The sequence below is a fragment of the Heptranchias perlo genome, chromosome 3 (assembly GCF_035084215.1).
Source record: "Heptranchias perlo isolate sHepPer1 chromosome 3, sHepPer1.hap1, whole genome shotgun sequence".
Lineage (NCBI taxonomy): Eukaryota > Metazoa > Chordata > Chondrichthyes > Hexanchiformes > Hexanchidae > Heptranchias > Heptranchias perlo.
The window spans coordinates 106,936,874-106,953,274 of record NC_090327.1 but is presented as its reverse complement, the minus strand read 5'-3'; the positions used below and the strand labels follow the sequence as shown (position 1 = coordinate 106,953,274).

Sequence of the window (16,401 nt, the reverse complement as noted above, 5' to 3'; positions counted from 1 at the left end):
CATTATAAAATGGTCAGATAGAATCCTTTTTAAAGATTATTTTTCCCCTTCCTTAAATGAAAGTCATTTTCCCTTGCAACAGGTCTCAATTTACTTACTTTGGGGCAAACCTTCCAGCAATTGTTTTGCATCTGATCCTGCTTTCACTCTGATCACTAATGACCACCAATTGCAGATTCCATGTCAAGTAGGGTTGAGAGGCAGTCTGACAAAAGAAACGCTTCTCAGATATTGAGATATTGCTGTGAGATGGTCACACCAAATCCCTCCCCTAAGCCTCTCCTTAGCTGCCTTAATGCAGCATTAGTCACCAGAACATTAATCTCTTTGTAAAATTAGATGACGACTGATGACCCTGTAGATCAGGTCAGGATCATGATGTTACTTCATGTGGACCTGGAGCAATAGCAGCGCATTTTCACCACTCTGAACAAACAAATCCAATAGGTCATCTGTCAAATTTGCCACTGCATCAGACTATGGGTTGACAGGCTGGTCAATTTGAAGGTTTGCTACTTTAACACTGAATAAAAATACAAACTGCAGGTATAAAATATCTTAAAATAATTAAGAATCCATTTAAAGCCATATGTCGTTAAGCACTAAACATTTTGTACAGTAGACACTGTAACAATGAGTCTATGGGAGTCGTACTCTCATCTGCCTCCCAACCAAAAACCAGGGGCCCAGATTTTGCATTTCACGGCATGCCCCGTTAGTTAGACTTGTTCGTGCATGTTTAGATTTTAAAAATTTTTGCCCACAAGGTTGCTGGAAGTGCGAGCTGGCTAACGTGTGATCTGGGACTTTGGGGAATAATGGGACAGACAGTGATCCTTAACCAATGAGATTAAAGGATTGAGAAATAAACAGAGGAAGGACTGAGAAGGAGGGTGAATTACAGTGGGTGAATCAGGTTCAGAAAGAGAAATAGAGAGAGGGAAAGAAAGATTGGATTAAGAGCGAGAGAAAAGAGACAGAAAGGAAAATAAAGATTTTTTTTTTTAAATTACTTTTTAAAAATTTCTAACAATTCACAATTTGAGGGAATGAGATTCCACACTTTTAATTGTTCACTTTCTGGGTCAGAGAGGTTGATTAGCAGTAATTAACATTATCACGTTAATAGAGTATTTACGCTGTTAATTACTAGACTTAACTTTCTGTGGTGAGTTTAATGCGCAATTAATGTGCAAATGCAGCAACTTCATGAAAATCATGGGGCAGTTAAGGGCAAGATGCCGTTTTCGTGAAGCTAATGGCGGAGCAGCGCAAATCATCCAGAAACTGGTGGCGATTTGAAATTCACGGGGTATCTCTTCCTCTCCACAAGTTGGCCGAGTTGCACATTAATAATGGCGTGCGTTGATCACACGCGTTACTTCTTCAGCAAATTCTGGGCCAAGATGTATTTTACACAACTTCTCTAGAAGCGAGAGTGCTAATATGCATGTCATTGACCATTGTACATAAAACTGTTGATCAGAGAATGCTACATGCATTGCTCAGTATAGAAGATTTGTTCAAATGAAGAATCTTCAAAAAAAAACTGCATAGTAAAACAGCTATCTTTCAAGTAGTCTGCTTCAATCTTGTGGTTTCAGATTTATTGGTGCCTGAATATGTCAGTCAAAGTTTATTATTCATATGACTTTCAGTGTTTGTGCAAGACCAAGTAGGAACAATAGTGCTAAACACCGCATTCCACGTGTTGTGTATAGCTATGAATGACAATGCACACCAATAATTGGCATATTACAAATGATTTTATAGGAACAGTTTGCCTGTACACTACAGAAGTTTTCTATATGGCAATACAGGAAAACGTGAAACTGAACACAACCTAAAAGTGCACAAAGTACTTCAACAGAAGGAGGAAAAGAAAGAAATTATTGCTAAATTTCAGCCAGTTGGTCTATTGAAATACAAATGAACTACAGTAATAATATGCCAACTGATAAAAATCACAAAAAACATCCAATTTACCTCACTGGTATGATTAATCAATCTTTACCAGATGGTTACAAGGATATAGAGACATAATGAGTAATTGTTCAAAGTCCTCCATCATGATTTCCAAATTATAATTCATGTGATTCAGTTGAAAACAAAAGAATCCATAAAATGTCATTCCGTGTTACCTCAGAAATTTATGTTGATGTCTTACAACTTTTTTTTAAACAATTTGAAATACGCAAATAAAGCTCATTAGTTCCCTTTAAAACCAGGGATAACACTCGAATATTTACTATATTCAATGTGGTCTTCCACTGGATTTTAAACCATTACTCAAAATACTGGCATGATGGCCCTTTACAAAATTGGTCCGTGGGCTAACAAGCACAAACTGGCACAAGAACCTTATGTGCAAACCAGACATGTGAAAATAAATCTATGTTGTGCTCTACTATAAAAAGGCATTTGGAAACCATCTTTCAAATCAAACTCAAAATGCTAACAAGAGGAAAATATAAAAAGGAAAACGATGGTAAATTCTATCTTTTACAAAACATAGCAGAATTTTAAGGAAAAACAATTCCAATCAAAAAAAGGCAGAATTTTTGGACTCGTGCACAGGTCTGTTTAAGAAAGATTTGTCAGAAATAGAAATACAGTAATTTGTATGCAGGAAAAGTGGCACAAGGTGTGAAATTTCAGGCTGGCAGCTGACTATGCCAGCAAACTTTGCCAAATAAACAGCAAATCGGACATGGGTTTGTGCACCCTACTGCACCGAACACATTGTCTTGTTTGGTTCTCTCCATTTAACAATTTTGTTTTCAATTAAAAACAAATCATAGCTTGATTTTAAAGCAGATAAATTGCTCAGGTGTTACCTCATTTGCTACACCCTGCCACTGGGGGAGGGTCACATGCTTTTGAGCTGAGCCAACCAGCACAGAAGCACTGACTCCAACATGGCATTATCCAAGGACTAGGTCTTTTAAATGCAATATATTCGGAAAAAGCCAACGTTAATAGATGACAGAAGTATGCTGGTCCACAAGATAGTTGTATTAATTCAATTTTAATATATAAATGTACAGCTAAATATTTTTTGGCCAAACAGTCATCAGCATTGACATCACTGATAATTCTTGGGAGTCTAATGAGTAAGAATATCTGAAATGCAAAATGGCTGTTCTAATAAGGCCATCGTAGCACTTGGCTATCTGGCTCATGGGAATTTAGTATACTAGTTGTGATGTAGATCCAGATGGCAGCTATAGAAATCTGCAGTTAACGGTGTAAAATTTACAAAGAGTGGGCTTAGACTGGGCCCAGCACTCTTTCACAGGTGATTGAGAAAATAGTGTTATATCTCAACATGTAAAAATGGGATGACTTTTTTTTGACAAATAGACCGTGCTCAACATCTGCTGGGTGCATGGTGGGGTGGGGTGGGGAAGACAAAAGAAATAGAACGGATACCTGTGATTACAAAATGAAGGTGCACCTTCAATTAAACAAGGTTTTTTTAAGCTAATTTTCGATAAATTATATTTTAAAAAAATATTCCAATGCATTCCAGTTCCAAAAGTGCAATCTGCAAGACTTCAAAACTTTTCAGTAGTGCTTCTCCTGCAAATAATCCTTCATTTTGTTTGGCAGAGGCAGTTTTTGAATTAAGTCTATTCGAGTGTATTGACGAATAACAAAACGGCACAAATACTGTAGTGAACGCACTTGCATGAACCGGGAGACTGGGTTTGTTAGTCTTACAGGATAAGTTGCAGATCCAGGTAGGCGAGACCTAGAATAGCAAAACGCTCCATTTTCAGAGTCCTTAATTGAATGCTCAATCAGCTCTACGATGGATGTGTGCCCCTCCACATCAGGCTGTTCATAAAAGCTAAACCTGCCATTCGAGTGTTCTATTCTAGTGTGAAGAGTTTTGCCTTGTGAACGAAAACTCAGGCTTAAAAGATAACGGTCATCAGAGCTATCACGCACAAGAAAAGAACCATCGGGCACATTGGCAAGCTTCTCCTCTGCTTCCCACCGTGTTATGGGGCCCCAGTACCATCCTTGCTTTGCAAGTTTTTTCAGCTCTTCTGTGAGACTTGTGACCACCATTGGACCATTATTTTGTATAGAGTCATAAACTCTTCCTACTCCTGGAGCAGAATTTGGATCAAAGTTCAAATGATGACGAACCCTTTCTGCTACATGGGCAGCTGTACCACCAAACTCAGGAAACGTCAACTGCATTTGATTTGGAACTGGAGGTAGGAGTGGAGATAGTGGAGGGATATCAACATGGTTAGAACTTGAGTTCTGCAAGATGACACCTGTGGTACCAATCAATAGACCATTTACAGGTGGATCCAAGAAGATATCAGAAGCAACCACTAAATCTGGGGCCATATGGCCTTCATCTGCCTGTAGGGTGCTACTACATACCTGGGATGGCACTGATGCAACTTCCATTGGCAATGGATTGTCAAGACAATAGGTACGGGACCCTTCCATAGGATACATTCCCTCATCTAAAGGCATTGTGTACTGAATGTAGTCCTGAGGCATTAATCCAATGACCACAGGAACATGACAAGATTCATCAATATTCAGATGAGAGTCGCCATTTTGGGACTCAATTTCTTTGATTGTGTTGTTCTGGTCCTGAAACACATGGTCCGTCTGCATATCGTGGAACTCCTTACGAACTCCATTTAATGCCTGGTTTGGACTATTATTGTGGACTAATGCTTTGACCTTAACGTCCATCTTAATGCAGGTCTCTTCTGAGCTGGCTGACCGCAAAGGCCAAGGTGTAGGACTGTAATGGTGGCCACGAAGTGACGTGGACCTCAAGGGTCTTTGAGCTTTTAAATCATTAATGCTCATTGGGGTTGAAGAGGAGGAAAATCGATCGTCCTCCACTAAGCTGACAGAAGGTGAACTCCCTTTAGCTTTTTGTTTCTGCTTTGCAGAAAGCCTCCTTTTCAGCGTACCCATCAAACCTTCACTTTTTGCCTTATTTTTTGGTCCTTTGTCATCCTCGTCCGCTTTGTTTAGATCATTACCAGCCAAATCTTTCCCGTAACAACTAAAAAGAGGGTCCTCCTTCCCAAAATCGTTGACAAGTGACGGCTGCTGTACCACCACAAATTCATTTTCATCTTTGCCTTTGTTCAAGTTAAAGGATTTTCTGATCGTTTTAAGGCTGATTTTCTTCATCCTGGAAAAGGCGAGCAAGTCTTTTCACGCAGCAATGGCTCCAATGATGCTCTTTGGACCAATCTAGCCAGCGTGCTTTTCTTTCTCTAAAACACAGCTAAACACCAAGATGTCCATCTCCTGCAAAGGTACAAGAAAGAGTTATACATTTCAACATTGAATCCTAAATATATATATTTAAAAGAACAAATCATGCACATTCCAAGTTTCAAGACCATTTCGAATATTGAAATACAGCAGTTCGCAAAGTTAACCTAAATCTCTTCTCATAGATGCAAGTCACTTAGAATTTACAAAAACAAAATTCTCAAAAGCAGGTTAAAAATGGCTTCAATTTCCCCCTATGAGATCTGAAAAAAGCCTGGCAACCAACTATTGTGATTTTTGTCATGGTTTGTCAGCTTTGAAGATGATGCCTTGGACGATTGTTAAAACTGTTCTAGATCACAGGTGGCTCCAATAAGAAAACAGGCATTCTCTCCCCTCCACATAAATGCGGTGCTGATAATGTAATACTCTACACCATCACAGCTGCAATACACAAGAGGTGGGAGCATTTTTTTTGTTAACAGAAAAGTGAGGGCACACGAAGAGTAATTTCCTCAGTCCTGAGCCCTCTGCTGCTCAGACAACAGAGATGCCACAAGAGAAATCAGCCGCGAGGAAGTGAATAGGTTGCCAGCATGATAAACCTCAACTCGCCTGGAGCAATGAAAAAATGCCTGTATTGATCCCGTTGAATTGTGTTCAGTGTAGATAGAGACAAAAAGTAACATTTGTGAATCAAAAAGAAACGCTGTTTGCCAGATTAAACATAGTAATCATGTAAACTGAGACCGAACTGTGACTTCATTAAGAAGTATCTTTATTAAAACTGACCAATCTTCTCAATCCTCATTAAGCTTGTGCAACAATGGGTTCAGCAAGTAGGATACCAAGACAAAAACACACCAAGCTAGATTTTTAGGTTCACAATGATACATATTTTGATCTTTACAAAAGCTCACTAAAGAGTACGTTAGCTTTTGTCAACCATCCAATTTCTGCTTACAGAGGCTACAAAGTGAATCTGACAGCTGCCTGCCTCCCCCCCCACCCAACACCATTTTCAGTGCATTGAATGGAAAGCAGTGCTATGACTAGAGTTGCTACGTGCTGGGAAACATGCTGTCGTGGCCTTGATCCCAAAAGGTGCATTTTTTGTTGCATTCAGAAACTGTGCAAGGACTCATAAATGTTGGACATTTTTACAGCATTCGACTGGAGCTGTTTAACAAAATTACTAAGTGCCATTAGGGCACCGTTATGCCTAAATTAACTTTCCAATCACCACAAACTGTTAACTCAGCTTTTAAAAGTAGTTCTTATGCTGACTGAAAATTAAGTCTGAAAAGGAATACTTTTTCTACAGATGAGACATGAAGTAAGCAGGGTACAGAAGAGCTCCAATATGCACCAAGAAAGCAGAGAAAGCATAGCCTTGTTTACATAGAAACCTGATTCTATTATCCTGGCTCAGCACAGACAGGATGGGTGGAACTGCCTAGTGTGCACTGGTACATCCAAATCAGCATCAATATGTGGATCAACCCTCTTCAAAAAAAAAGGGATGATAAGGGTTATACATCCGCAAATTCAGAAATACATAATTCAGCCGATTCCCAGTTGTGCTCCTAGTTTGGGACAAACCCAACCTTCAGTTGGCCCTATAAAGTGCAATATATCAAGAGCTGGAAACGCAGGAATAACTAGACAGATTTTACTCGTAGGCTGATAAAGAGTTTCATTTTTCAAAGCAGGAAAGTGGAAAAGTAAAACACCCTTGGTTAGTTAGTGGCTCTGTTCTAACCACTAGCAGACTAGGATTATGTAGCATTTAAATGTGACAAAAATTCTTTTAAGAGCAGAAAATTGCTAGAAATAAACAGCTTGTCTCAGCAACTGAAAAAAGTAGATTGGCTAACATTTCAAGAAGCGACCCTTCATCAGAACTGTCTACAAGTTCAGAAGGAGACTTCTGATAAAGGTCTCCACCTACCTTTTCTCTTTTCAGATTCTGCACCTAATATGTAATTCCAGTATTTTATGTTTATATTTCAGATTTCCAGCAACTGCCATTTTTCTTTTGTCTAATTTTAAGGATGTAAATTGCTTCCAGTTATTCACTTCATTCAGCAAATAATTCTGCCAATGACCAGCTCACATGGCTTTACTTTATATTAAAAATATATCCTAGCAAGAACCAAAACCAAATAATGAGGGGCATAGATAAGGTAGATAGTCAAAATCTTTTCCCAAAGGTAGGGGAGTCTATAACGAGGGGGCATAGATTTAAGGTGAGAGGGGAGAGATACAAAAGGGTCCAGAGGGGCAATTTTTTCACTCAAAGGGTGGTGAGTGTCTGGAACGAGCTGCCAGAGGCAGTAGTAGAGGCGGGTACAATTTTGTCTTTTAAAAAGCATTTGGACAGTTACATGGGTAAGATGGGTATAGAGGGGTATGGGCCAAGTGCAGGCAACTGGGACTAGCTTAGTGGTATAAACTGGGCGACATGGACATGTTGGGCTGAAAGGCCTGTTTCCATGTTGTAACTTCTATGATTCTATGATAAAGCCGAACTTTCACTGGCTAGTTCCTTGTGGAATGGGGCACATGAACAAACCTAATATATTTCAGAACACTGCTATATACAGTATGTGGTCATTAAAAAAAGTAGCATGAGGCTGAATCACACGAGATTTCCACCTCCCAACTGCTTCAAGTAGCTTTTGTTTAAAAAGTGATACGCGCATCTCAGCCCAAGTCAGTATTACCAAACTGGCTTCTCTCTGAAGAAAGCAGATAACATCCTCAGAGCAATTCTTAATGGTGGCGTTTTCCCAGTGATTAATCCTCGACCTAAATCTACAATACAATCAAGCCTTCTGAGGGAGAAATCAAGTGAACAAGTCACTTCTCCATGGGGATCAGGAAGAAATAAAATAGTGAGAATCACCAACAGCCAGTTCAAGAGCAGAATCAGTGGAGATCTAGTAAAAACTCTCGTCACTAAGATATGGCAGGACACAATTTCCCAAAATGCTCTATTTGGCTTAAAAGTTAGAAACTTCATATCCTATACGACCTTGAACTCAAGGTAAAAAACTAACAGATGAAGCAAAATACGCTGCTTTAAACCTCTGACCTAAATTATTAATGGCACAGCTTAGAATTGATTCCTCATGAGCATAACGCTCAAACACTGAAAATCCTGCATACACTGTTTCCTTTAGCAAATCAGAGATCAGACTTTACAACTTGACCAAACATAAACAAATCTCCTAACTCTGGCAGAATTCCTGTTCATATAATCACATTTATTACTAAATATATTACCATCCTGATCTGAATTGGCTGTGGCACTTACTGCATTGTAGGTTGAATCTGAGCCAATCAGGGAATTCATCAATTTCAGCAAAAAAATGTAGTTTCAATACCTTGAAGTACATGGTCTTATGAACTGTTAGTGTTTTACAAATATCCACATTTAAATATCCATATTTAAATATCCACATTTAAATATCCATATTTAAAGTAGATCCAGGGATCTACTTTAAAACAGCAGAACTAGGTTTCCTGTGGCTTACTGGATAAAGGTATCACCTTGTCCAGGTTTGATTCACAGTCTCTAGTTATTTAGCTGGTCTCAGCCAGGGTAGCAGTTGAGGTACTACAGTGGCTTGAGAGCCCATGGGCGAGCTAAGAGGAAAAGGTGGTCAAGTTTCTGCTCATCATCATCCAGAGAGCCTTGCTGGAAAATACAGGCGGACATCAGATGAGAACAGGTTCAAGCACAGCTCACAAACGAGCCACCTGGTTGAGGAACCAATAGATGTAGTACCCATGGGACTGTACATCAGCGAGACAGTGGAGCGTGAGGGGAAAAAAAAAGAGGAAAGTCGTTCACCCACTGTCTATTTCAAAAGACCAACAGTGCAATTTGGAAAGTTCCAAATTATTCTCTGAAGCAGATATACACAATACAGGACCTGAGGGCTGAAATTAGCTAAACAATTATGCAAACTAGCCTACCAGTGCAATCTTTCCTTTCCTCTCTCCCTCCCCTCGATAACAAGAGGCCAGAGGAACATTTTAATAAAATAAGTAGCATGGTTCCTACATCAGATGCAAAAGTAGATTTTAAAAAATATAAAATTGTGGCTGGCTGATGCAGTGGGTTATTTCACGGACCTGTGTTTGAATTCAGTTTGCTTCTATTTGCTCTCAGGACATGCGCAGTGCTGCCAGAGCCACATTTATTACCCATCATTAGGTACCCCGAGAAGGTGGCAGTGGGCCTTCTTCTTGGACCACTACATTCCTTAGGCTGATAGTGCTAAGTGGGAATTCCAGGATTCTGATCCAGCAACAATAAAGGAATGGCGATATAGGTCCAAGTTAGGATCGTGTGTGCCTTGGAGGGGAACTTGAAGATGATGCTATCTTGTGCTTCTCAGTAGTTGAGGTCATGGGCCTGGGAGGGTAATGATTAAATAAGGGGTGGGTATTTAGTCCAGTGACAAGGGAGCTGATCAAGTAGATCACTCTGTCTGGATGGTGTTGAGCTTCGAGTGTAGTTGTAGCTGCACCCATCCAGGCAAGTAGTCAGTATTCTATCACACTCCTGATCAGAGTCTTGTAGATGACGGAGAGACTTTTGAGGGCGTCAGGAGGCAAGCCACTCATTGCAGAGCGCCCAGCATCAAAGTGTTGATATAGCTGGTTCAGTTATGCTTCTGCGAATACAGATTTGTAGAGATTTCATAATTCGTGTATATTTTACTGGAGACAGTTTTGCCCTTTTTTGAAGTAATATTGGTAGACAGTAGTGTTTTCCACCAAATACAGATGAAATGCAATACTTATAAAAATATTATAAAGCCTTTCTTGTGATCTTATTTTGTAAAGAAATAAGTTCTTAATTAAAAAAAAATCAAACTTTTGTTTCTTTATCCCCCCATGCTGCAGCATTCTTCAAATGCCGATAAAATGCAGAATTCAGGAACTAAATTGTTATGCAATGTTTCCGACAATAGCAAGTTTTGAATTTGATAATGTGATTTGTTTTGTAAAAATTCAGGCCAAAGTGACATTCTTTCCATTAGCTCCAAGATCCTCATGTGAAATGAGTATGGGCAGTTGTAAGCAAGTTTCTGGTCGGGTTAAGATGCACTACCAGCACAAGAAAAGCAGGAGGCCTACTTGACTGGGGAGTGCACAGTGCAGATAGTGTAGCCCCAATTTTAACCTGCGTCGTACAGAGGCTGAAGCGAGCAGGCCATTATAACTCCCGGGCCTTCTTTAAATTTATGAACGCTGGCTCCCACCCGATCCCGGCAGCAATGATGTGGAGGCGGGGGGGGTGGGGGGGCGTTAAATCGAGCCCTTGTGTGCCCAAATTACAAAATATGATCCTATTCCCAGGACCAACTTATATGTCACTTGGAATGAAAAAAATTACAAAAATATCCTCCCTTTCTGCCACTCAGAATGCTGTCCTTCATCTCATGAGGAAGAAAGATGTCACTGCACAGATGCCAGGAAAAGACTTAAGTACTGAGGCATGACATAGTTCTGAAGATGTTCATCAAAAAAGGGAAGTTACTGCTAGTACACTCAGCCACTTATATATTCTGCTAGTTACTGTGATTTGTAATAGTTTTATTGGTGGTGCTGTGGGTTTCATCAAACGCACCTGCTATGGATTGAGCAGTTATGTAGCTATTTGAGGAACGGTGCATTTTCATACAAATGAGCAGAAACATTTGTTAAAATATTAATGTCCATTCTAGTCAGTCTTCACTGTCACCACCAAGTCTTGGCTGACCAATAACTTCTTCCTCCCCGCCTTCTGGTTCCCAAATTTGAAATTAAATAAGAACAGCTTATTGACTTCCTTTTTTAAAATCTGCATACTTTGCAATTACACATTTGACCTTTAGAAAAGGTGTACCTTCATCCAACATTTAAAATACAATGGAAGACAAACTTACAAATTTTGTATATTTATCTAGCTCTCCATTTAAGAAAAATTAGACTGAAAGTTGTTCCATTTTGCCTTGCTAGAAAATAAAAGACTATTTTTTTAAAAAATAGATTATCTACCATAGATACGCTCTGCCATATTCTTTGAATGTACTTGAATTTTCACATTAAAATGAATGGGGGAGAAATTGCTGGGATACTGTACCTTTAAGGTACCGACAGGAATCAGGACAGTCAAATGATTCTTCCCCAAAGCCTCATGCTGAAAATTTACTTCAGTTGTTTTGACATGAGGGGACAGGACAGAAAGTAGATCAATAAACAGAAGTTACATCCAGAAAAGCCCCCAGATTGCACCAGATCAGACAGCAAAGAAGCTTTGCAAGAGAAGGATGAAGAACATTGGTGTCAGCCTTGGAGTCAGAAGGTTATGGGTTCAAGTCCCACTCCGGAAACTTGAGCAGAAAATCTAGGCTGACACTCCAAAGTGCTGCACTGCCGAAGGTGCCGTCTTTCCGATGAAATGTTAAATTGAGGCACCGTCTGTCCTCTTAGGTTCACATAAAAGTTCCCATGGCACTATTTCGAAGAAGAGCTGGGGGGGTGGGGGGAGAGGTTTCCCCAGTGTCCTGGCCGATATTTATACCTCAACCAACATCATTAAAACAGATTATCTGGTCATTATCACATTGCTGTTTGTGGGATCTTGCTGTGCGCAAATTGTCTGCCACGTTTCCTACATTACAACAGTGATTATATTTCAAAAGTACTTCGTTGGCTGAAAAGAGCTTTGTGACATCCTGAGATCGTGAAAGGTGCTCTATAAATTCAAGTCTTTCTTTCTTTGCATTTAAAAGAATGAAGACCATACCCATGGTAGTTCAATCAGCATTCATTTGTTTTTTCGAAGATCCTCACAAAAATGGATCATACCAGGGCAGAAAAAAATAATGTAGGGCTCTCTAGAAGTTAATCACAAGTCCAGCTTGGAGCACAGTAATTACCAAGTGCTTGTTCTCATAATGCAAGTTATTTGCTTTCTTTTAACTATCAGATATAGATGATGCTTTGTAGCCTATATATATATATATATATATATATATATATATATATAGATATAGATAGATAGATAGATATAGAGAGAGAGAAATTATTCTGCTTTGACCGACAATCATAGAATATACAACACAGCAGCCGGCCATTCGGACCATCATGTCTGTGCTGGCTCTTTGAAAGAGCTATCCAATTAGTCCCACTCCCCTGTTCTTTCCCCATAGCCCTGCAAATTTCTTCTTTTCAAGTATATATCCAATTCCCCTTTGAAAGTTACTATTGAATTTGCTTCCACCGCCCTTTCAGGCAGTGCATCCAGATCATAACAACTCGCTGTGCAAAAAAATTCCCCCCTGGAATTTTTGCCAATTACCTTAAATCTGTCTTCTCTGGTTATTGACCCTCCTGCCTGTGGAAACGATTTCTCCCTATCTACTCCACCAAAACCCCTCATAATTTTAAACACCTCTACTAAATCTCCCCTTATCCTTCTCTGCTTGAAGGAGAACAATTCCAGCTTCTCTAGTCTATCCATAGGCCTGACATCCCTCATCCCTGGTACAATTCTGGTAAATCTCCTCTGCACCCTCTCCAAGGCCTTGACATCCTTCCTAAAGTGTGGTGCCCAGAATTGGATACAATACTCCAGCTGAGGGATAACCTCCTTGCGTTTGTACTCCTCTATTTATAAAGCGAAGGATCCCGTATGTTTGTTTTTAAAACAACTTGTCCTGCTACCTTCAAAGGCTTGTGTACAGAAACCCCCAGGTCTCTCTGTTCCTGCACCCCCTTTAAAATTGTACCATTTAGTTTAAATTGCCTTCCCTCATTTTTCCTTCCAAAATGCATCACTTCACACTTCTCTGCATTAAATTTAATCTGAGATGTGGTTCCTCATTTCACCAGTCTGTCTAAATAGTCCTAGAGTTTAATACATTTCCAAGCTGTGTGTAATCTGCAAATTTTGAAATCATGCCCCCTATACCCAAGTCCACGCCATTAATATATATCAAAAAAAGCAGTGGTCCTAATACCGACCCCTGGGGGACACCACTGTATACTTCCTGCCAGTCCGATAAACAATTGTTCACCACTACTTTCGGTCTCTTAGCCAATTTCTTACCTACGCTGCCACTGCCCCTTTAATCCCACGGGCTTCAACTTTGATAACAAGTCTATTACGTGGCACTTTATCAAACACCTTCTGAACGTCCATACAGAGAGCACCAACTGCAGTATCTTCATGAACCCTCCCTGTTGTTTCATTGGAGAACTCAATCAAGTTTGTCAGACACAATTTGCCTTTAACAAATCCATGTTGGCTGTCATTTATTAACCCATGTTCTTCCAAGTGACAATTAATTTTATCCCGGATTATGGTCTCTAAGTTTCCGCATCACCGACATTAGGCTAACTGGCGTGTCGTTTCCTGGTTTGTGTCTCTCCCCTTTTTTGAACAGGGGTGTAACATTTGCAATCCTCCAGTTCTCTGGCACCACTCCCACATCCAAGGAGGATTGGAAGATTGTGGCCAAAGCCTTCACCATTTCCACCCTTACTTCCTTCAGCATCCTAGGATTCATCCCATCTGGACTAGGTGACTTTTCTACTTTGAGCACTGACAGCCATTGAAGTACCTCCTCTTTATCTATTTCTATCCTATCCAATTTCTCTACCCTTCCTCCTTATTGTGACACTGGCAGCATCCTCTTCTTTAGTATCTTTCCTTTTTGGTCCCACCCTTCCTTTGACTATCTTTTTACTCTTTATATGTTTCTAAAATGCTTTAGTGTTCCTTTTTATGTGACCCATTAATCTATTCTCATACACTCTCTTTGCTCCTCTTATTTCCTTTTTCAGTTCTCCTCTGCACTTTCCATATTCAGCATGTTTCTCTACTGTATTATGAACCTGACATTCATCATAAACCTCCTTTTTCTGTTTCATTTTAATGCCAATTTCTTTCATCATGCAGGGAGCTCTAGCTTTGGATGTCCTGCTTTTCCCGCACATAGGAATGTGTCTAGTCTGTACCCGAACTATCTCCTCCTTGAAGGCCTCCCATTGCTCATTTACTGTTTTACCTGCTAATCTTTGTTTCAATTCAACCGGGCCTGATCCCCTTTCAACTCACTGAAATTAGCCTTCTTCACCTTTAATATAATGGGTCATTTGCTGGCTTTCTCTGCCTTCCGGATGTTTCTGCCTCTCTCTGTTTTTTTTCTCTGTTTTTTTTTCCCTGTTTGTTTTTTTGTTGAATGTGTATTCGGGGGTTCTGCAGGTGACACCTCTCTGTCTGAACACGGTGATTGCCTTGGCAACGGGCAGTTGCAGGGGCAGTCTGTAAACACCATGTATTGTTCTATATGTATAAATGCGTAGGCTTCAAGGAGCTCCTGAACATTTACCTGAGGAAGGAGGAAGTCTCCGAAAGCTTGTGAATTTAAAATAAAATTGCTGGACTATAACTTGGTGTTGTAAAATTGTTTACAATTCTTCACCTTTGATTGTTCTTTGTCCTTTTCCATAACTACCCTAAGCCTAATGATATTATGATCACTGTTTCACAAATACTCTCCCAATGAAACATGCTCCACTTGGTCATATAAAAAGTAGAACGTCCTATAGATTTTTCCTTTTGGTTCCTGACCATTCAAGGAACATAATGACACACACTATTTAGTCAAGGGTTTTTCATAATGGATTTACTTAATAATTAATTTGAATACAAGACAAATGTCTAAATTTCCAGATGTCCTTAATTCCATCTATATAAAAAACCATGGCAGATGATCAATAAAACAATGCTTCCTTTCAAGGGAACTAATAATTTTAACAATGCATTTTCCCAGTATAACAAAGTGCCCCTCTCTTGAGAATTGGGGTTCATAATCTACCAGCCTCAACTAACTCAATATGTTGGTGGACTACTAACTGCTGATGCTTAATAGGATGAGCAAAAGACAACTGAAATCTGCAGCAACCAGTGCTGCTGCACACACCAAATCATACTTTCCAACTATGACTTGAGACTACGCGAGTGTTGCCACATACAAGACTAGTCGACCTACAACTGAGGGCATGAGAGTGAAAGCTTTATTTTAGAACACCTCAAATAGGTATCTTTATTTATATTTCTATTTGTTGATGTAGCATCAAGAAACGTCATTGCTGGCTGTAGTCGAGTCATGACTCTGGTAAGAGACATTGGCAACACTGGTTTGAATCACATAATTCTAATAACCAACACAATGGAATCAACCTAGTCCCTGTCAACTCTGTTAATCATTTATGAAGACTCTGCTTAACTGAGTAACACTCCATGGCTGGTAAGCAACTCAGTGACTACAGAAGCCCCCAGATTGTGAGCTGGAGATGTCCGAGAATTCTCTGGCTGTCCGTATGCATTGTGCCTCTAACAATGAGGTCATGTTCGATCCTTATTAAACAACCCTAATGATACTCCATTTTTAACACTGATATTAATGAAGTCTGCATCATTTTGAAAATCACGGGCTGTCAGGCAACAAAAATACTTTTCATCACTATCAGTCACTGGGAAGAATCCACAGTAGGACCTGCAGCACTGAAAGCAAGTGCTTGAATTGACTGAAGGCACACAGTTCTCAGCTAACATAACTGATACATGGCAGTCAGAAAATGCGAATGACCAAAAGTTGAAACCATTGATTATGAAGTTAGAAAAGTCTTCAAAATAAGAAGCACAAAAAAATCCATACTTCCAGAATAAAGAGATATTCTATTTCTATATATATCTATCTATATATAGATATATAGATAGATATCGATATATAAAGGTTTATGGAAATCACACTACTGTCTAAGCCCCTGTATGGTGCCAAACATTAGAAAAAGCATTGTCCAGTGGATCCCCTCACCATCATTGTTTGGATGATGACCTATTCATTCTCATGTGTTTGTTTTTATAGTAACAATGAGAAATCTGAGGCACCCTACTACAACAGTGCATCCATAATACTGGGTATAGCTACAGCACTTGTCATCAATGCATCCTGTTCAAGTTTGAAAAGAACATTTTGTTTCTTCAACCTTGAGGTTTCGGAGGTAAATTCTGTTTCTGTGTTTATAGGAATTGTGTGACATTATCCTTTAGTGACAGTT

At 39.6% G+C, this 16,401-nt stretch overlaps 1 protein-coding gene across 5 annotated transcripts in view; it reads right to left on the bottom strand.

Annotated features, from left to right (window-relative positions):
• The window catches only part of LOC137318871 (suppressor of cytokine signaling 6), a 90,308-nt gene that overhangs the window by 30,057 nt on the left and 43,850 nt on the right, over positions 1–16,401 (bottom strand). For 4 of the 5 annotated variants that reach the window (XM_067981446.1, XM_067981447.1, XM_067981448.1 and 1 more), the window contains one exon: positions 1,594–5,301. The exons of the other annotated variant lie outside the window; for it this stretch is intronic. In XM_067981446.1, coding sequence (XP_067837547.1) covers positions 3,568–5,181 — 1,614 coding nt within the window. In that variant the 5' untranslated portion in view covers positions 5,182–5,301 and the 3' untranslated portion in view covers positions 1,594–3,567. Of the gene's footprint in view, positions 1–1,593; positions 5,302–16,401 lie in introns of those variants that run through there. 5 annotated transcript variants of the gene reach the window in all.